This window comes from Cherax quadricarinatus, chromosome 43, assembly GCF_038502225.1.
Source record: "Cherax quadricarinatus isolate ZL_2023a chromosome 43, ASM3850222v1, whole genome shotgun sequence".
Taxonomy (NCBI): domain Eukaryota; kingdom Metazoa; phylum Arthropoda; class Malacostraca; order Decapoda; family Parastacidae; genus Cherax; species Cherax quadricarinatus.
The window spans coordinates 2,798,237-2,821,205 of record NC_091334.1 but is presented as its reverse complement, the minus strand read 5'-3'; the positions used below and the strand labels follow the sequence as shown (position 1 = coordinate 2,821,205).

General features: G+C 44.9%; 1 protein-coding gene across 1 annotated transcript in view; it reads right to left on the bottom strand.

Moving 5' to 3' along the window:
- The window catches only part of LOC128694362 (uncharacterized peptidase C1-like protein F26E4.3), a 117,738-nt gene that overhangs the window by 4,415 nt on the left and 90,354 nt on the right, over positions 1–22,969 (bottom strand). The window contains exons 7-9 of the mRNA XM_070093508.1: positions 17,048–17,147; positions 12,729–12,822; positions 2,970–3,121 (exon numbers count right to left, since the gene is read on the bottom strand). Of these exons, the coding sequence (XP_069949609.1) occupies positions 2,970–3,121; positions 12,729–12,822; positions 17,048–17,147 (346 nt within the window). The remainder of the gene's footprint in view (positions 1–2,969; positions 3,122–12,728; positions 12,823–17,047; positions 17,148–22,969) is intronic.

The following is a 22,969-nucleotide window of genomic DNA, read 5'->3' as shown; positions in this document are numbered from 1 at the left end:
ATGTACTCTGCCCCAGGCCCAGACTCGTGGAACTCCGTGTTCATCAAGAACTGCAAGAAGCCCCTATCACGTGCCTTCAGCATTTTATGGAGAGGGAACATGGACACAGGGGTCATCCCACACTCACTAAAAACAACAGACATAGCCCCACTCCACAAAGGTGGCAGTAAAGCAATTGCAAAGAAATACAGACCGATAGCACTAACATCCCATATAAAAATCTTTGAGAGGGTTCTAAGAAGCAAGATCGTCAACAACCTAGATACCCATCAGTTACACAACCCAGGGCAACACGGGTTTAGGGCAGGTCGCTCCTGTCTGTCCCAGCTACTGGACCACTATGACAGGTCCTGGATGCTGTAGAGGATAAGCAAAATACAGATGTAGTATACACAAACTTTGCAAAAGCTTTCGACAAGTGTGACCATGGTGTAATAGCACACAAAATGCGGGATAAAGGAATAACAGGAAAAGTTGGTAGATGGATCTACAACTTCCTGACAAATAGAACACAAAAAGTAATAGTAAACAGAGTGAAGTCCCAGACAGCCACGGTGAAAAGTTCTGTTCCACAAGGCATAGTACTCGCTCCCATTCTATTCCTCATCCTCATTTCTGACATAGACAGAGATGTAAGCCCTAGCCCCGTGTCTTCCTTTGTGGATGACACCCGGATTACCATGGCAGTGACCTCCATAGAAGACACCGCGAGACTCCAAGCGGACATCAACCAAATCTTCGAATGGGCCACTCAAAGCAATATGAAGTTCAACGAGGAGAAAGTTCAACTACTCAGATCTGAAAAACTTGAAGAAATTAAAAATGTGTCAGGTTATACCACAAATTCTAACCATACAATAGAGCGGAAAAGTAATGTGAAGGACCTGGGAGTGATAATGTCAGAGGATCTCGCCTTCAAAGACCACAGCAATGTATGTACTTCATCAGCTAGGAAAATGATAAGATGGATAATGAGAACCTTCAAAACTAGGGACGCCAAGCCCATGATGACTCTCCAAATCGCTTGTGCCCTCTAGGCTGGAATACTGCTGTACACTAACGGCCCCCTTCAAGGCTGGCGACATTGCAGACCTGGAGAGTGTACAAGGAACTTTCACGGCACACATAAGTACGATAAAGCACCTAAATTACTGGGAACGGTTGAATGTCCTTGATCTGTATTCCCTGGAATGCAGGCGAGAGAGATGCATGATAATATACACTTGGAAGGTCCTGGAAGGATTGGTACCAAATTTGCACACGAAAATCACTCCATATGAAAGCAAAAGACTCGGCAGGAGATGCAACATTCCCCCGATGAAAAGCAGGGCCGCCACGAGTACACAGAGACAACACAATAAGTGTCAGGGGCCCAAGACTGTTCAATTGCCTCCCAGGATACATAAGGGGGATTACCAATAGACCCCTGACTGTTTTCAAGAAGGCACTAGACACGCACCTAAAGTCAGTACCTGACCAGCCGGGCTGTGATTCGTACGTCAGCTTGGGTGCGACCAGCAGTAACAGCCTGGTTGATCAGACCCTGATCCACCATTAGACCTGGTCTCAGACCGGGTCGCGGGGGCGTTGACACCCAAAACCCTCTCCAGGTAAACTCAAGGTAAACTGTAATTGTTCCAACCAGGGTACTGTAATTGTTCCAACCATGGTACTGTAATTGTTCCAACTACGGTACTGTAATTGTTCCAACCATGGTACTGTAATTGTTCCAACCATGATACTGTAATTGTTCCAACCATGGTACTGTATTTGTTCCAACCATGGTACTGTATTTGTTCCAACCATGGTACTGTAATTGTTCCAACTAGGATACTGTAATTGTTCCAACTAGGGTACTGTAATTGTTCCAACCATGGTACTGTAATTGTTCCAACCATGGTACTGTATTTGTTCCATCCATGGTACTGTATTTGTTCCAACCATGGTACTGTATTTGTTCCAACCATGGTACTGTAATTGTTCCAACAAGGGTACTGCAATTGTTCCAACCAGGGTACTGTAATTGTTCCAACCATGGTAATGTAATTATTCCAACCAGGGTACTGTAATTGTTCCAACCATGGTAATGTAATTATTCCAACCAGGGTACTGTAATTGTTCCAACCATGGTAATGTAATTGTTCCAACCAGGGTACTGTAATTGTTCCAACCATGGTAATGTAATTATTCCAACCAGGGTACTGTAATTGTTCCAATGATGGTACTGTAATTGTTCCAACCATGGTACTGCAATTGTTCCAACCAGGGTACTGTAATTGTTCCAACCAGGGTACTGCAATTTTTCCAACCATGGTACTGCAATTGTTCCAACCATGGTACTGTAATTGTTCCAACCAGGGTACTGTAATTGTTCCAATGATGGTACTGTAATTGCTCCAACCATGGTACTGCAATTGTTCCAATGATGGTACTGTAATTGTTCCAACCATGGTACTGCAATTGTTCCAACCATGGTACTGCAATTGTTCCAACCAGGGTACTGTAATTGTTCCAATCAGGGTACTGTAATTGTTCCAACCATGGTAATTTAATTGTTCCAACCATGGTACTGTAATTGTTCCAACCATGGTAATGTAATTATTCCAACCAGGGTACTATAATTGTTCCAATGATGGTACTGCAATTGTTCCAACCATGGTAATGTAATTATTCCAACCAGGGTACTGTAATTGTTCCAATGATGGTACTGTAATTGTTCCAACCATGGTACTGCAATTGTTCCAACCATGGTACTGTAATTGTTCCAACCATGGTAATGTAATTATTCCAACCAGGGTACTGTAATTGTTCCAATGATGGTACTGTAATTGTTCCAACCATGGTACTGCAATTGTTCCAACCAGGGTACTGTAATTGTTCCAACCATGGTACTGCAATTGTTCCAACCAGGGTACTGTAATTGTTCCAACCAGGGTACTATAATTACAGTCACAAGTGTTGTTACTTACCCAGTATTTGACAGGTTCCATGTCCGGCAGAGCGGCTTCTCCCCAGCCGATGATTTTGACTGAGTGTGAGGCCGTCTCCTGCCCAGCGAGTCCAGAGTAAGAGTACACTCCACTCTTGTACATGAACAAGTCACTGTGTACTTCCATCATGGCTGCGAGTGTACAATTTATTATTAACACTTACCATCAGTCTTAAACATTCTAATAATATTATCACATCATTCTACTTTCTTAATACATCTCATGACAGTCACATCATTCTACCATCACAATAAATCTCATGACTGTCACATCATTCTACCATCACAATACATCTCATGACAGTCACATCATTCTACCATCACAATAAATTTCATGACTGTCACATCATTCTACCATCATAATACATCTCATGACAGTCACATCATTCTACCATCATAATAAATCTCATGACAGTCACATCATTCTACCATCACAATAAATCTCATGACTGTCACATCATTCTACCATCATAATACATCTCATGACAGTCACATCATTCTACCATCACAATAAATCTCATGACTGTCACATCATTCTACCATCATAATACATCTCATGACAGTCACATCATTCTACCATCACAATAAATCTCATGACTGTCACATCATTCTACCATCATAATACATCTCATGACTGTCACATCATTCTACCATCATAATACATCTCATGACTGTCACATCATTCTACCATCACAATAAATCTCATGACTGTCACATCATTCTACCATCATAATACATCTCATGACTGTCACATCATTCTACCATCACAATACATCTCATGACTGTCACATCATCCTACCATCACAATACATCTCATGACAGTCACATCATTCTACCATCATAATACATCTCATGACTGTCACATCATTCTACCATCATAATACATCTCATGACTGTCACATCATTCTACCATCATAATACATCTCATGACTGTCACATCATTCTACCATCATAATACATCTCATGACTGTCACATCATCCTACCATCACAATACATCTCATGACTGTCACATCATTCTACCATCACAATACATCTCATGACTGTCACATCATTCTACCATCACAATACATCTCATGACAGTCACATCATTCTACCATCACAATACATCTCATGACAGTCACATCATTCTACCATCACAATACATCTCATGACAGTCACATCATTCTACCATCACAATACATCTCATGACTGTCACATCATTCTACCATCACAATACATCTCATGACTGTCACATCATCCTACCATCACAATACATCTCATGACAGTCACATCATTCTACCATCACAATACATCTCATGACTGTCACATCATCCTACCATCATAATACATCTCATGACTGTCACATCATCCTACCATCACAATACATCTCATGACAGTCACATCATTCTACCATCATAATACATCTCATGACTGTCACATCATCCTACCATCACAATACATCTCATGACTGTCACATCATCCTACCATCACAATACATCTCATGACAGTCACATCATTCTACCATCACAATACATCTCATGACTGTCACATCATTCTACCATCATAATACATCTCATGACTGTCACATCATCCTACCATCACAATACATCTCATGACAGTCACATCATTCTACCATCATAATACATCTCATGACTGTCACATCATCCTACCATCACAATACATCTCATGACAGTCACATCATTCTACCATCACAATACATCTCATGACAGTCACATCATTCTACCATCACAATACATCTCATGACTGTCACATCATCCTACCATCATAATACATCTCATGACTGTCACATCATCCTACCATCACAATACATCTCATGACAGTCACATCATTCTACCATCACAATACATCTCATGACTGTCACATCATCCTACCATCATAATACATCTCATGACTGTCACATCATCCTACCATCACAATACATCTCATGACAGTCACATCATTCTACCATCATAATACATCTCATGACTGTCACATCATCCTACCATCACAATACATCTCATGACTGTCACATCATCCTACCATCACAATACATCTCATGACAGTCACATCATTCTACCATCACAATACATCTCATGACTGTCACATCATTCTACCATCATAATACATCTCATGACTGTCACATCATCCTACCATCACAATACATCTCATGACAGTCACATCATTCTACCATCATAATACATCTCATGACTGTCACATCATCCTACCATCACAATACATCTCATGACAGTCACATCATTCTACCATCACAATACATCTCATGACAGTCACATCATTCTACCATCACAATACATCTCATGACTGTCACATCATCCTACCATCATAATACATCTCATGACAGTCACATCATTCTACCATCATAATACATCTCATGACTGTCACATCATCCTACCATCATAATACATCTCATGACTGTCACATCATCCTACCATCATAATACATCTCATATAAATTCTATTACAATTTCGACCTTCGTACAATGTTGTTGTGAAGGTACGGTGTTAGTGTAGCAGGTGTACAACAGTAGTGTAAAACTTGCCTCTGGCAACACAGTGAAGCACTGAATAATGACGAAAGTTTTTCTTTTTCTGCTCACCGTGCCTTGCATATATTTGTACGCTCGTATGTGTATGTCCGTGCGTGCGCCCTCGTATGTGTATGTCCGTGCGTGCGCCCTCGTGTGTGTATGTCCGTGCGTGCGCCCTCGTGTGTGTATGTCCGTGCGTGCGCCCTCGTGTGTGTATGTGTGCGCGCGCGCTAGTGTGGGTGTATGATCCACTTAATATTTGTATTTATAACTCATAATTGTGACCAGGTGTGGACGTATCAGTGGTTCATTACTTTGTAATTTGTTCATGACTGTAACCATGTATAGGAGTGAAGCTGATTCATTACCTTTGTAACTTGTCATGATTGTGACCAGATCTACCTGGAGTTCATTACCTCTGTAACTTGCCATGATTGTGACCAGATCTACCTGGAGTTCATTACCTTTGTAACTAGTTCAGCTATCATAACTTTCGGGTCCAGTCACTGGACCCATTATGTACCTTTGTAATCTTTTGACTACCGCCCACAGGATGGGTATGGGGTGCATAATAAACATATTAAACTAACGTGCCTTGGTGGGAAGCGGCCGATGTGTTAATAAAACAATATAAAAATAATTTAATTTTATATAATTTTGGGATAAAATTGGCAAATTTGAGCCTATACGTCCCACGTTTAATATAAATATAATTGTCATGACAATACGTCAGCGTTTAGTGTTTTAGGCTGACCAGAGTAAGAGTTGTATAGGCCTAACACACGAACCAATTAATTAAAATATGCAGAATCTCAGTCAATATGACTTAGAATTACAACCAAATTTTCCTCGACTACAGTTCACCCACACTAAAAGTTTGAAGCCTAGCGGAAGGGGCATTCATTATTAATTTCTCTGAATCTAGCGATTCTAAAGTTTTGTAAACATTGTCAGACAATTTAAAATTTGCGCCTACGCAGGTTAAATAAACTTATGGATCCCCAGTCTTACATGTTAATGTGCACGTAAGTTCCCCAGTCTTCCATGTTAATGTGCACGTAAGTTCCCCAGTCTTCCATGTTAATGGGCACGTAAGTTCCCCAGTCTTCCACGTTAATGTGCACGTAAGTTCCCCAGTCTTCCATGTTAATGGGCACGTAAGTTCCCCAGTCTTCCATGTTAATGTGCACGTAAGTTCCCCAGTCTTCCATGTTAATGTGCACGTAAGTTCCCCAGTCTTCCATGTTAATGTGCACGTAAGTTCCCCAGTCTTCCATGTTAATGTGCACGTAAGTTCCCCAGTCTTCCATGTTAATGTGCACGTAAGTTCCCCAGTCTTCCATGTTAATGTGCACGTAAGTTCCCCAGTCTTCCATGTTAATGGGCACGTAAGTTCCCCAGTCTTCCATGTTAATGTGCACGTAAGTTCCCCAGTCTTCCATGTTAATGGGCACGTAAGTTCCCCAGTCTTCCATGTTAATGTGCACGTAAGTTCCCCAGTCTTCCATGTTAATGTGCACGTAAGTTCCCCAGTCTTCCATGTTAATGGGCACGTAAGTTCCCCAGTCTTCCATGTTAATGGGCACGTAAGTTCCCCAGTCTTCCATGTTAATGGGCACGTAAGTTCCCCAGTCTTCCATGTTAATGGGCACGTAAGTTCCCCAGTCTTCCATGTTAATGGGCACGTAAGTTCCCCAGTCTTCCATGTTAATGGGCACGTAAGTTCCCCAGTCTTCCATGTTAATGGACACGTAAGTTCCCCAGTCGTACTTGTTAATGTGCACGTAAGTTCCCCAGTCTTCCATGTTAATGTGCACGTAAGTTCCCCAGTCTTCCATGTTAATGTGCACGTAAGTTCCCCAGTCTTCCATGTTAATGGGCACGTAAGTTCCCCAGTCTTCCATGTTAATGTGCACGTAAGTTCCCCAGTCTTCCATGTTAATGGGCACGTAAGTTCCCCAGTCTTCCATGTTAATGGGCACGTAAGTTCCCCAGTCTTCCATGTTAATGGGCACGTAAGTTCCCCAGTCTTCCATGTTAATGTGCACGTAAGTTCCCCAGTCTTCCATGTTAATGGGCACGTAAGTTCCCCAGTCTTCCATGTTAATGGGCACGTAAGTTCCCCAGTCTTCCATGTTAATGGGCACAGAAGTTCCCCAGTCTTCCATGTTAATGGGCACGTAAGTTCCCCAGTCTTCCATGTTAATGTGTACGTAAGTTCCCCAGTCTTCCATGTTAATGTGCACGTAAGTTCTCCAGTCTTCCATGTTAATGTGCACGTAAGTTCCCCAGCCTTCCATGTTAATGGGCACGTAAGTTCCCCAGTCTTCCATGTTAATGTGCACGTAAGTTCCCCAGTCTTCCATGTTAATGGGCACGTAAGTTCCCCAGTCTTCCATGTTAATGGGCACGTAAGTTCCCCAGTCTTCCATGTTAATGGGCACGTAAGTTCCCCAGTCTTCCATGTTAATGTGCACGTAAGTTCCCCAGTCTTCCATGTTAATGGGCACGTAAGTTCCCCAGTCTTCCATATTAATGGGCACGTAAGTTCCCCAGTCTTCCATGTTAATGTGCACATAAGTTCCCCAGTCTTCCATGTTAATGGGCACGTAAGTTCCCCAGTCTTCCATGTTAATGGGAACGTAAGTTCCCCAGTCTTCCATGTTAATGGGCACGTAAGTTCCCCAGTCTTCCATGTTAATGTGCACGTAAGTTCCCCAGTCTTCCATGTTAATGGGCACGTAAGTTCTCCAGTCTTCCATGTAAATGGGCACGTAAGTTCCCCAGTCTTCCATGTTAATGGGCAAGTAAGTTCCCCAGTCTTCCATGTTAATGGGAAAGTAAGTTCCCCAGTCTTCCATGTTAATGGGCACGTAAGTTCCCCAGTCTTCCACGTTAATGGGCAAGTAAGTTCCCCAGTCTTCCATGTTAATGGGCACGTAAGTTCCCCAGTCTTCCATGTTAATGGGCACGTAAGTTCCCCAGTCTTCCATGTTAATGGGCACGTAAGTTCCCCAGTCTTCCATGTTAATGGGCACGTAAGTTTCCCAGTCTTCCATGTTAATGGGCACGTAAGTTCCCCAGTCTTCCATGTTAATGGGCACGTAAGTTCCCCAGTCTTCCATGTTAATGGGTACGTAAGTTCCCCAGTCTTCCATGTTAATGGGCACGTAAGTGGGACAGTCTTCCATGTTAATGGGCACGTAAGTTCCCCAGTCTTCCATGTTAATGGGCACCTAAGTTCCCCAGTCTTCCATGTTAATGGGCACGTAAGTTCCCCAGTCTTCCATGTTAATGGGCAAGTAAGTTCCCCAGTCTTCCATGTTAATAGGCACGTAAGTTCCCCAGTCTTCCATGTTAATGGGCACGTAAGTTCCCCAGTCTTCCATATTAATGGGCACGTAAGTTCCCCAGTCTTCCATGTTAATGGGCACGTAAGTTCCCCAGTCTACCATGTTAATGGGCACGTAAGTTCCCTAGTCTTCCATGTTAATGGGCACGTAAGTTCCCCAGTCTTCCATGTTAATGGGCACGTAAGTTCCCCAGTCTTCCATGTTAATGGGCACGTAAGTTTCCCAGTCTTCCATGTTAATGGGCACGTAAGTTCCCCAGTCTTCCATGTTAATGGGCACGTAAGTTCCCCAGTCTTCCATGTTAATGGGCAGGTAAGTTCCCCAGTCTTCCATGTTAATGGGCACGTAAGTGGGACAGTCTTCCATGTTAATGGGCACGTAAGTTCCCCAGTCTTCCATGTTAATGGGCACCTAAGTTCCCCAGTCTTCCATGTTAATGGGCACGTAAGTTCCCCAGTCTTCCATGTTAATGGGCAAGTAAGTTCCCCAGTCTTCCATGTTAATAGGCACGTAAGTTCCCCAGTCTTCCATGTTAATGGGCACGTAAGTTCCCCAGTCTTCCATATTAATGGGCACGTAAGTTCCCCAGTCTTCCATGTTAATGGGCACGTAAGTTCCCCAGTCTACCATGTTAATGGGCACGTAAGTTCCCCAGTCTTCCATGTTAATGGGCACGTAAGTTTCCCAGTCTTCCATGTTAATGGGCACGTAAGTTTCCTAGTCTTCCATGTTAATGGGCACGTAAGTTTCCCAGTCTTCCATGTTAATGGGCACGTAAGTTTCCCAGTCTTCCATGTTAATGGGCACGTAATTTCCCAGTCTTCCATGTTAATGGGCACGTAAGTTTCCCAGTCTTCCATGTTAATGGGCACGTAAGTTCCCCAGTCTTCCATGTTAATGGGCACGAAAGTTCCCCAGTCTTCCACGTTAAAGGGCACGTAAGTTCCCCAGTCTTCCACGTTAATGGGCACGTAAGTTCCCCAGTCTTCCATGTTAATGGGCACGTAAGTTCCCCAGTCTTCCATGTTAATGGGCACGTAAGTTCCCCAGTCTTCCATGTTAATGGGCACCTAAGTTCCCCAGTCTTCCATGTTAATGGGCACGTAAGTTCCCCAGTCTTCCACGTTAATGGACACGTAAGTTCCCCAGTCTTCCATGTTAATGGGCACGTAAGTTCCCCAGTCTTCCATGTTAATGGGCACGTAAGTTCCCCAGTCTTCCATGTTATTGGGCACCTAAGTTCCCCAGTCACCCATGTTAATGGGCACGTAAGTTCCCCAGTCTTCCATGTTATTGGGCACCTAATTTCCACAGTCACCCATGTTAATGGGCACGTAAGTTCCACAGTCACCCATGTTAATGGGCACGTAAGTTCCCCAGTCTTCAATGTTATTGGGCACGTAAGTTCCCCAGTCTTCAATGTTATTGGGCACCTAATTTCCACAGTCACCCATGTAAATGAGCACGTAAATTCCCCAGTCATCCATGTTAATGGGCACGTAGGTTCCCCAGTCACCCATGTTAATGGGCACGTAAGTTCCCTAGTCTTCCATGTTAATGGGCACGTAAGTTCCCCAGTCTTCCATGTTAGTGGGCACGTAAGTTCCCCAATCTTCCATGTTAATGGGCACGTAAGTTCCCCAGTCTTCCATGTTAATGGGCACGTAAGTTCCTCAGTCTTCCATGTTAATGGGCACGTAAGTTCCCCAGTCTTCCATGTTAATGGGCACGTAAGTTCCCCAGTCTTCCATGTTAATGGGCACGTAAGATCCCCAGTCTTCCATGTTAATGGGCACGTAAGTTCCCCAGTCGTACTTGTTAATTGGCATGTAAGTTCCCCAGTCTTCCATGTTAATGGGCACGTAAGTTCCCCAGTTTTCCATGTTAATGGGCACGTAAACTCCCCAGTCATCCATGTTAATGGGCACGTAAGTTCCCCAGTCATCCATGTTAATGGGCACGTAAGTTCCCCAATCATCTATGTTAATGGGCACGTAAGTTTCCCAGTCTTCCATGTTAATGGGCACGTAAGTTCCCCAGTCGTACTTGTTAATTGGCATGTAAGTTCCCCAGTCATCCATGTTAATGGGCACGTAAGTTCCCCAGTCATCTATGTTAATGGGCACGTAAGTTTCCCAGTCTTCCATGTTAATGGGCACGTAAGTTCCCGATTCTTCCATGTTAATGGGCGCGTAAGTTCCCCAGTCTTCCATGTTAATGGGCACGTAAGTTCCCCAGTCATCTATGTTAATGGGCACGTAAGTTTCCCAGTCTTCCATGTTAATGGGCACGTAAGTTCCCGATTCTTCCATGTTAATGGGCGCGTAAGTTCCCCAGTCTTCCATGTTAATGGGCACGTAAGTTCCCCAGTCATCCATGTTAATGGGTACGTAAGTTCCCCAGTTATCCATGTTAATTGGCACGTAATTTCCCCAGTCATCCATGTTAATGGGCACGTAAGTTCCCCAGTCATCCATGTTAATGGGCACGTGAGTTCCCCAGTCATCCATGTTAATGGGCACGTGAGTTCCCCGGCCATCCATGTTAATGGGCACGTAAGCTCCCCAGTCTTCCATGTTAATGGGCACGTAAGTTCCCCAGTCAGTCATCCATGTCAATGAGCACGTAAATTTCCCAGTCTTTCATGTTAATGGGCACGTAACTTCCCCAGTCTTCCATGTTAATGGGCACGTAAGTTCCCCAGTCATCCATGTTAATGGGCACGTAAGTTCCCCAGTCATCCATGTTAATGGGCACGTAAGTTCCCCAGTCTTCCATGTTAATGGGCACGTAAGTTCCCCAGTCATCCATGTTAATGCGCACGTAAATTCCCCAGTCTTCCATGTTAATGGGCACCTAAGTTCCCCAGTCTTCCATGTTAATGGACACGTAAGTTCCCCAGTCTTCCATGTTAATGGGCACCTAAGTTCCCCAGTCTTCCATGTTAATGGGCACCTAAGTTCCCCAGTCATCCATGTTAATGCGCACGTAAATTCCCCAGTCTTCCATGTTAATGGGCACGTAAGTTCCCCAGTCTTCCATGTTAATGGGCACCTAAGTTCCCGATTCTTCCATGTTAATGGGCACATAAGTTCCCCAGTCTTCCATGTTAATGGGCACGTAAGTTCCCCAGTCTTCCATGTTAATGGGCACGTAAGTTCCCCAGTCTTCCATGTTAATGGGCACGTAAGTTCCCCAGTCTTCCATGTTAACGGGCACGTAAGTTCCCCAGTCTTCCATGTTAATGGGCACGTAAGTTCCCCAGTCTTCCATGTTAATGGGCACGTAAGTTCCCCAGTCTTCCATGTTAATGGGCACGTAAGTTCCCCAGTCTTCCATGTTAATGGGCACGTAAGTTCCCCAGTCTTCCATGTTAATGGGCACGTAAGTTCCCCAGTCTTCCATGTTAATGGGCACGTAAGTTCCCCAGTCTTCCATGTTAATGGGCACGTAAGTTCCCCAGTCTTCCATGTTAATGGGCACGTAAGTTCCCCAGTCTTCCATGTTAATGGGCACGTAAGTTTCCCAGTCTTCTAATATCATGTTTATTTTTCCACTATAATCTACCTTGTCTATATTTAATTTATTTCGTAAGGTGAAGTCCAGGATCTTTACTTAATTTATTGTATAACTTAATAAATTGTTGTTGTACAGGTGTATCCATATTTTAGGTATTAAAGTGTTCTTATCCTCAAGTGACAGGATTTTGTGCAGGATTCTCGACCCTAGTTCAGTCGATAGCATTTAACCCCCCAGTAACCAACCAATAACATACAAACCTATATGTTCCTGAACTAGATGTGTTTATTAGATGGATCTATAAGCTCTTGTGACGGCATAAATAATTGTTAAGAGAGTCACCTTGTACTGGTCCATTAGTGAGTATCTCCCACTGGATGTCCTCCTCCTTGCTGGAGATGCGGTACGCTGGCTCACTCTTGTACTGGTACTTGTGCTGTAATAACAAGACACACATAGAAATTACCTGCCCAAACATATATATGTCAGCTGTTTGAGTAATGACTTGAATACCTTAAAATAGAAGTTCATTTTATATTACCAGAAATTCAGTGAGTCGTCTCCAGCTGCCTGGACGCTGGAACAAGTCTCGACTCGAAAGATTTTGACTTACTCTTCCCCCGCCATGGATATTTATTTTCCTATGCATTGTGTGGAGCTTGCAGGTGTATATTATTTTGTGGCTTTTCAAAAATTTTAGTCTATACACCACAATTATGAATATTTTCATTCTGTGCCATCATGTTCATTCCATCACATTTCCTGCCATCATGGTTCTCTACCTACAAGTGCCCCATATCGACCTGACACTATCACCCCGTCATGGTCAAACCATCTTTGGTAAACCCCTTTCAGTTATTTTAATCATATTAGAAAATAAGTCACAGAACTTTAGTGAGGTAATGTGTAAAGTTAGTGGTTATGTTGATGGTTAGTGAGAGAGCAAAATAAATATTAAAGTTAACGCAATAGGTTAATTTGTGATAAAATCCCAGAGAGACTGCGTTAAGGTGGAGCTTTCACTAATTACTTATGGCCAGTGTTTGTGTCCACCTGCCCAGCTTGCCTCACACTCAAGGTTGGAGGTATCTGTGGAAAATTTTTAATTTTCCGAAACTATAGTGCCTAATAGGTGTTTAATGTGTCGATATGAGTTAAAAATGTATTTGAAAATAGGATAGAACCAGGAGTTCCCTTGGCGCATGCGCAGATGTGCGGGGGAGAGGTCGAGCTGGGGCACGAGGAGGCGGGAGTGTTTTGAATGTAGTGAGGAGGCTGTGAAAACATGGGATCAGGAAATTGGCGTTCACGGCGGCCTAAGGATTAATATAGGCCTCACTTCATAATAGGAAGTGTCGTAACTGTTCCTGGTGAAGAGTGAGGGAACGTGATTTACGGAACCACCGTAAAAACGTGGTAAAATTAGTGAATAATGGTTCGACCGGGTGTGACTAGTGCGCGGCCATGGTGTGTGTCCAGGGGAAATACCCGTGAGTTAATCCTCACTCATCGGCCTCAGATCTTAATGGAGTGACCTCTAATGTGTATAATAATTATGAGACGTTAAATCGTCTTGAGAATGGTAATGTAATCAGTGATAATAACATTAAGTTAAGAGAATGCGGGATGTGAAATAGATCGCCCTGCTCCGAGTGAACGCGTGATTCTCGTACCGAGGATAGTGAAGTTTTATGGAATCACGACTTCTAAACCGGGACAAACCAACGGATACCTCGTCCTGCTGGAATAAGAACCGTGTCGGTGTAGCGGGACATCGAAATGAGATGGTGAATGGAGGAAATAAGGAGCATCAATCACCCCCAGTTAAGTAACCCTTCTAGTTATAACAGACTGATACTGGCCAGTTAGGTATGTTTTAATTGGATGGGTTATGGGTGATCCAGCCACATCAAGTGACCACCAGAGAATATCTGGTAAGTGGTGGGATTATGTACAAATGTTTTTTCCTTGATGGATGTATCCATGTGTAACTTACCCCCCCCCCCTTCATTCAGTTAAACTAATATAATCTATACAGTCCACAATTAATTAGTAGCGCCGTGCTTGAGGGTGATACCCAATCCATACTGGTCTCGGATAGATATGGATAAGATTGTGAGGTCGAAAGGACCACCTGCCGTGACCAGGGGTGGTTAAGTTTTCTCACATGTCTACACGGGGTGACTACGGTAAACAATATGGTTGTCTCCCAATGAGATTACTTGTATGTATGTAATGTTGAGGTACATACAGGTAATCACCCCTAGAAAATTTTCCATAGTATCTATGTGTCCACCTGCCCAGCTTGCCTCACACTCAAGGTTGGAGGTATCTTTGTGTTAACCTGCCCAGCTTGCCTCACACTCAAGGTTGGAGTTATCTATGTGCCCACCTACCCAGGTTACCTCACACTCAAGGTTGGAGGTATCTATGTGTCCACCTACCCAGGTTACCTCACACTCAAGGTTGGAGGTATCTATGTGTCCACCTGCCCAGGTTATCTCACACTCAAGGTTGGAGGTATCTTTGTGTCCACCTGCCCAGGTTATCTCACACTCAAGGTTGGAGGTATCTTTGTGTCCACCTACCCAAGTTACCTCACATTCAAGGTTGGAGGTATCTTTGTGTCCACCTGCCCAGGTTACCTCACACTCAAGGTTGGAGGTATCTATGTGTCCACCTGCCCAGGTTATCTCACACTCAAGGTTGGAGGTATCTTTGCGTCCATCTGCAAAGGCTACCTCACACTCAAGGTTGGAGGTATCTTTGTGTCCACCTACCCAGGTTACCTCACACTCAGGGTTGGAGGTATCTTCGTGTCCACCTGCCCAGGTTACCTCACACTCAAGGTTGGAGGTATCTTTGTGTCCACCTGCCGAGGTTATCTCACACTCAAGGTTGGAGGTATCTTTGTGTCCACCTACCCAGGTTACCTCACACTCAAGGTTGGAGGTATCTATGTGTCCACCTACCCAGGTTACCTCACACTCAAGGTTGGAGGTATCTTTGCGTCCATCTGCAAAGGCTACCTCATACTCAAGGTTGGAGGTATCTTTGTGTCCACCTACCCAGGTTACCTCACACTCAGGGTTGGAGGTATCTTTGCGTCCATCTGCAAAGGCTACCTCATACTCAAGGTTGGAGGTATCTTCGTGTCCACCTGCCCAGGTTACCTCACACTCAAGGTTGGAGGTATCTTTGTGTCCACCTGCCGAGGTTATCTCACACTCAAGGTTGGAGGTATCTTTGTGTCCACCTGCCCAGGTTACCTCACACTCAAGGTTGGAGGTATCTATGTGTCCACCTACCCAGGTTACCTCACACTCAAGGTTGGAGGTGTCTTTGTGTCCACCTACCCAGGTTACCTCACACTCAAGGTTGGAGGTACCTTTGTGTCCACCTGCCCAGGTTACCTCACACTCAAGGTTGGAGGTATCTGTGTGTCCACCTACCCAGGTTACCTGACACTCAAGGCTGGAGGTATCTTTGTGTCCACCTGCCCAGGTTACCTCACACTCAAGGTTGGAGGTATCTATGTGTCCACCTACCCAGGTTACCTCACACTCAAGGTTGGAGGTATCTTTGTGTCCACCTACCCAGGTTACCTCACACTCAAGGTTGGAGGTATCTTTGTGTCCACCTACCCAGGTTATCTCACACTCAAGGTTGGAGGTATCTTTGTGTCCACCTGCCCAGGTTACCTCACACTCAAGGTTGGGGGTATCTATGTGTCCACCTACCCATGTTACCTCACACTCAAGGTTGGAGGTATCTTTGTGTCCACCTACCCAGGTTACCTCACACTCAAGGTTGGAGGTATCTTTGTGTCCACCTGCCCAGGTTACCTCACACTCAAGGTTGGAGGTATCTATGTGTCCACCTACCCAGGTTACCTCACACTCAAGGTTGGAGGTATCTTTGTGTCCAACTACCCAGGTTACCTCACACTCAAGGTTGGAGGTATCTTTGTGTCCACCTGCCCAAGTTACCTCACACTCAAGGTTGGAGGTATCTATGTGTCCACCTACCCAGGTTACCTCACACTCAAGGTTGGAGGTATCTTTGTGTCCATCTACCCAGGTTACCTCACACTCAAGGTTGGAGGTATCTTTGTGTCCACCTACCCAGGTTACCTCACACTCAAGTTTGGAGGTATCTATGTGTCCACCTACCCAGGTTACCTCACACTCAAGATTGGAGGTATCTTTGTGTCCACCTGCCCAAGTTACCTCACACTCAAGGTTGGAGGTATCTTTGTGTCCACCTGCCCAAGTTACCTCACACTCAAGGTTGGAGGTATCTTTGTGTCCACCTGCCCAGGTTATCTCACACTCAAGGTTGGAGGTATCTTTGTGTCCACCTGCCCAGGTTATCTCACACTCAAGGTTGGAGGTATCTTTGTGTCCACCTGCCGAGGTTATCTCACACTCAAGGTTGGAGGTATCTTTGTGTCCACCTGCCCAGCTTACCTCACACTCAAGGCTGGAGGTATCTTTGTGTCCACCTGCCCAGCTTACCTCACACTCAAGGTTGGAGGTATCTTTGTGTCCACCTGCCCAGCTTACCTCACACTCAAGGTTGGAGGTATCTTTGTGTCCACCTGCCCAGCTTACCTCACACTCAAGGTTGGAGGTATCTTTGTGTCCACCTGCCCAGCTTACCTCACACTCAAGGTTGGAGGTATCTTTGCCATGGATGAGACACTTCGGCACCTTCCCCGAGGCGCCGCTCTCATACTGGTAACACTCCTCCAGTACCACTCTGAAAACCACAATACATAAAATATATTTTTATTCCTCTAAACATTTGTTCATTATTATGTGTCGTAAACACTGGTCAGTGGAAAAGCAAATATCACATAGATGGAAAGCAGAACTCAACAAATTCTTATATGTACCAAATCTACGTGAGTGGAGACAAGTGGCTTTGGAGAGTGGATGTGCTGTTGGAGTGTGACAAGGGTAAAAATTTGAGAGAATTTTAGGATTTTTGCTTAACAGCAAATTCGGGTAACTGGACCGGAACGTTCTTGTGTACCTTGCTTCTGTGTGTGAGGAAGCCTGCTTGACTGTGTGTGTGAGTAAGCCTGCTTTACTGTGTGTGTGAGTAAGCCTGCTTGACTGTGTGCGTGAATAAGCCTGCTTGACTGTGTGTGTGAGTAAGCCTGCTTGACTGTGCGTGTGAATAAGCCTGCTTGACTGTGTGTGTGAGTAAGCCTGCTTGACTGTGTGTGTGAGTAAGCCTGCTTGACTGTGTGTGTGAGTAAGCCTGCTTGACTGTGTGTGAGTAAGCCTGCTTGACTGTGTGTGTGAGTAAGCCTGCTTGACTGCGTGTGTGAGTAAGCCTGCTTGACTGTGTGTGTGAGTAAGCCTGCTTGACTGTGTGTGGGTAAGCCTGCTTGACTGTGTGTGAGTAAGCCTGCCTGACTGCATGTGAGTAAGCCTGCTTGACTGTGTGTGTGAGTAAGCCTGCTCGACTGTGTGTGTGAGTTAGCCTGCTTGACTGTGTGTGGGTAAGCCTGCTTGACTGTGTGTGAGTAAGCCTGCCTGACTGCATGTGAGTAAGCCTGCTTGACTGTGTGTGTGAGTAAGCCTGCTTGACTGTGTGTGTGAGTTAGCCTGCTTGACTGTGTGTGGGTAAGCCTGCTTGACTGTGTGTGAGTAAGCCTGCTTGACTGTGCGTGGGTAAGCCTGCTTGACTGTGTGTGAGTAAGCCTGCTTGACTGTGTGTGTGAGTAAGCCTACTTGACTCTGTGTGAGTAAGCCTGCTTGACTGTGTATGTGTGAGTAAGCCTGCTTGACTGAGTGTGTGAGTAAACCTCCTAGACTGTGTGTGTGAGTAAGCCTGCTTGACTGTGTGTGTGTGAGTAAGCCTGCTTGACTGTGTGTGTGTGAGTAAGCCTGCTTGACTGTGTGTGTGAGTAAGCCTGCTTGACTGTGTGTGAGTAAACCTGCTTGACTGTGTGAGTAAGACTGCTTGACTGTGTGTGAGTTAGCCTGCCTGACTGCGTGTGAGTAAGCCTGCTTGACTGTGTGTGTGAGTAAGCCTGCTTGACTGTGTGTGTGAGTAAGCCTGCTTGACTGTGTGTGAGTAAGCCTGCTTGACTGTGTGTTTGTAAGCCTGCTTGACTGTGTATGAGAAAACCTGCTTGACTGTGTGTGTGAGTAAGCCTGCTTGACTGTGTGTGAGTAAGCCTGCTTGACTGTGTGTGTGAGTAAGCCTGCTTGACTGTGTGTGAGTAAGCCTGCTTGACTGTGTGTGAGTAAGCCTGCTTGACTGTGTGTGGGTAAGCCTGCTTGACTGTGTGTGAGTAAGCCTGCTTGACTATGTGTGTGAGTAAGCCTACTTGACTGTGTGTGTGTGAGTAAGCCTGCTTAACTGTGTGTGTGAGTAAGCCTGCTTGACTGTGTGTGTGAATAAGCCTGCTTGACTGTGTGTGGGTAAGCCTGCTTGACTGTGTGTGAGTAAGCCTGTTTGACTGTGTGTGTGAGTAAGCCTGCTTGACTGTGTGTGTGAGTAAGCCTGCTTGACACTGTGTGAGTAAGCCTGCTTGACTGTGTGTTTGTAAGCCTGCTTGACTGTGTATGAGTAAACCTGCTTGACTGTGTGTGTTAGTAAGCCTGCTCGACTGTGTGTAAGTAAGCCTGCTTGACTGTGTGTGTGAGTAAGCCTGCTTGACTGTGTGTGAGTAAGCCTGCTTGACTGTGTGTGAGTAAGCCTGCTTGACTGTGTGTGGGTAAGCCTGCTTGACTGTGTGTGAGTAAGCCTGCTTGACTGTGTGTGTGAGTAAGCCTACTTGACTGTGTGTGTGTGAGTAAGCCTGCTTGACTGTGTGTTTGAGTAAGCCTGCTTGACTGTGTGTGTGAGTAAGCCTACTTGACTGTGTGTGAGTAAGCCTGCTTGACTGTGTGTGGGTAAGCCTGCTTGACTGTGTGTGTGAGTATGCCTGCTTGACTGTGTGTGTGAGTAAGCCTGCTTGACTGTGTGTGGGTAAGCCTGCTTCACTGTGTGTGGGTAAGCCTGCTTGACTGTGTGTGAGTAAGCCTGCTTGACTGTGTGTGTGAGTAAGCCTGCTTGACTGTGTGTGTGAGTAAGCCTGCTTGACTGTGTGTGGGTAAGCCTTCTTGACTTTGTGTGAGTAAGCCTGCTTGACTGTGTGTGTGAGTAAGCCTGCTTGACTGTGTGTGTGAGAAAGCCTGCTTGACTGTGTGTGAGCAAGCCTGCTTGACTGTGTGTGTGAGCAAGCCTGCTTGAATGTGTGTGTGAGTAAGCCTGCTTGACTGTGTGTGAGAAAGCCTGCTTGACTGTGTGTGGGTAAGCCTGCTTGACTGTGTGTGAGTAAGCCTGCTTGACTGTGTGTGTGAGTAAGCCTACTTGACTGTGTGTGAGTAAGCCTGCATGACTGTGTGTGTGAGTAAGCCTGCTTGACTGTGTGTGAGTAAGCCTGCTTGACTGTGTGAGTAAGCCTGTTTGACTGTGTGTGGGTAAGCCTGCTTGACTATGTGTGTGAGTAAGCCTGCATTACTGTGTGTGTGAGTAAGCCTGCTTGACTGTGTGTGTGAGTAAGCCTGCTTGACTGTGTGTGTGAGTAAGCCTGCTTGACTGTGTGTGTGTGAGCAAGCCTGCTTGACTGTGTGTGTGAGTAAGCCTGCTTGGCTGTGTGTGGGTAAGCCTGCTTGACTGTGTGTGAGTAAGCCTGCTTGACTGTGTGTGTGAGTAAGCCTGCTTGACTGTGTGTGTGAGTAAGCCTGCTTGACTGTGTGTGTAAGCCTGATTGACTGTGTGTGAGTAAGCCTGCTTGACAGTGTGTGTGAGTAAGCTTGCTTGACTGTGTGTGTGAGTAAGCCTGCTTGACAGTGTGTGTGAGTAAGCCTGCTTGACTGTGTGAGGGTAAGCCTGCTTGACTGTGTGTGAGTAAGCCTGCTTGACTGTGTTGTGAGTAAGCCTGCTTGACTGTGTGTGAGTAAGCCTGCTTGACTGTGTGTGTGAGTAAGCCTGCTTGACTGTGTGAGGGTAAGCCTGCTTGACTGTGTGTGAGTAAGCCTGCTTGACTGTGTTGTGAGTAAGCCTGCTTGACTGTGTGTGTGTGAGTAAGCCTGCTTGACTGTGTGTGTGTGTGAGTAAGCCTGCTTGACTGTGTGTGTTTGAGTAAGCCTGCTTGACTGTGTGTGTGTGAGTAAGCCTGCTTGACTGTACGAACAAGCCTACTAGACTGTATGAACAAGCCTACTAGACTGTATGAACAAGCCTACTAGACTGTGTGAACAAGCCTACTAGACTGTATGAACAAGCCTACTAGACTGTATGAACAAGACTACTAGACTGTGTGAACAAGCCTACAAGACTGTGTGAACAAGCCTAATAGACTGTATGAACAAGCCTACTAGACTGTGTGAATAAGCCTACTAGACTGTATGAACAAGCCTACTAGACTATGAACAAGCCTACTAGACTGTGTGAACAAGTCTACTAGACTGTGTGAACAAGCCTACTAGACTGTGTGAACAAGCCTACTAGACTGTGTGAACAACCCTACTAGACTGTGTGAACAAGCCTACTAGACTGTGTGAACAAGCCTACTAGACTGTATGAGCAAGCCTACTAGACTATGAACAAGCCTACTAGACTGTATGAAGAAGCCTACTAAACTGTGTGAACAAGCCTACTAGACTGTATGAACAAGACTACTAGACTGTGTGAACAAGCCTACTAGACTGTATGAACAAGACTACTAGACTGCATGAACAAGCCTATTGACTGTATGAACAAGCCTACTAGACTGTGTGAACAAGCCTACTAGACTGTATGAACAAGACTACTAGACTGTATGAACAAGCCTACTAGACTGTATGAACAAGCCTACTAGACTGTGAACAAGCCTACTAGACTGTGTGAACAAGCCTACTAGACTATGAACAAACCTACTAGACTGTATGAACAAGCCTACTAGACTGTGTGAACAAGCCTACTAGACTGTATGAACAAGCCTACTAGACTGAACAAGCCTACTAGACTGCATGAACAAGCCTACTAGACTGTGTGAACAAGCCTACTAGACTGTGTGAACAAGCCTACTAGACTGTATGAACAAGCCTACTAGACTGTGTGAGCAATCCTACTAGACTGTATGAACAAGCCTACTAGACTGTGTGAACAAGCCTACTAGACTGTGTGAACAAGCCTACTAGACTGTGTGAACAAGCCTACTAGACTGTATGAACAAGCCTACTAGACTGTGTGAACAAGCCTACTAGACTGTATGAACAAGCCTACTAGACTCTGTGAACAAGCCTACTAGACTGTATGAACAAGCCTACTAGACTGTGTGAACAAGCCTACTAGACTATATGAACAAGCCTACTAGACTGTGTGAACAAGCCTACTAGACTGTGTGAACAAGTCTACTAGACTGTATGAACAAGCCTACCAGACTGTGTGAACAAGCCTACTAGACTATGAACAAGCCTACTAGACTGTATGAAGAAGCCTACTAGACTGTGTGAACAAGCCTACTAGACTGTATGAACAAGCCTACTAGACTGTGTGAACAAGCCTACTAGACTGTATGAACAAGCCTACTAGACTGTATGAACAAGCCTACTAGACTGTGTGAACAAGCCTACTAGACTGTGTGAACAAGCCTACTAGACTGTGTGAACAAGCCTACTAGACTGTATGAACAAGCCTACTAGACTGTGTGAACAAGCCTACTAGACTGTGTGAACAAGCCTACTAGACTGTGTGAACAAGCCTACTAGACTGTATGAACAAGCCTACTAGACTGTATGAACAAGCCTACTAGACTGTATGAACAAGCCTACTAGACTGTGTGAACAAGCCTACTAGACTGTGAGAACAAGCCTACTAGACTGTATGAACAAGCCTTCTAGACTGTATGAACAAGCCTACTAGACTGTGAACAAGCCTACTAGACTGTATGAACAAGCCTACTAGACTGTATGAACAAGCCTACTAGACTGTATGAACAAGCCTACTAGACTGTGTGAACAAGCCTACTAGACTGTATGAACAAGCCTACTAGACTGTATGAACAAGCCTACTAGACTGTGTGAACAAGCCTACTAGACTGTGTGAACAAGCCTACTAGACTGTGTGAACAAGCCTACTAGACTGTATAAACAAGCCTACTAGACTGTATGAACAAGCCTACTAGACTGTGTGAACAAGCCTTACTAGACTGTGTGAACAAGCCTACTAGACTGTGTGAACAAGCCTACTAGACTATGAACAAGCCTACTAGACTGTATGAACAAGCCTACTAGACTATGAACAAGCCTACTAGACTGTATGAACAAGCCTACTAGACTGTATGAACAAGTCTACTAGACTGTATGAACAAGCCTACTAGACTGTATGAACAAGTCTACTAGACTGTATGAACAAGCCTACTAGACTGTGTGAACAAGCCTACTAGACTGTATGAACAAGCCTACTAGACTGTATGAACAATCCTACTAGACTATGAACAAGCCTACTAGACTGTATGAACAAGCCTACTAGACTGTGTGAACAAGCCTACTAGACTGTATGAACAAGCCTACTAGACTGTGTGAACAAGCCTA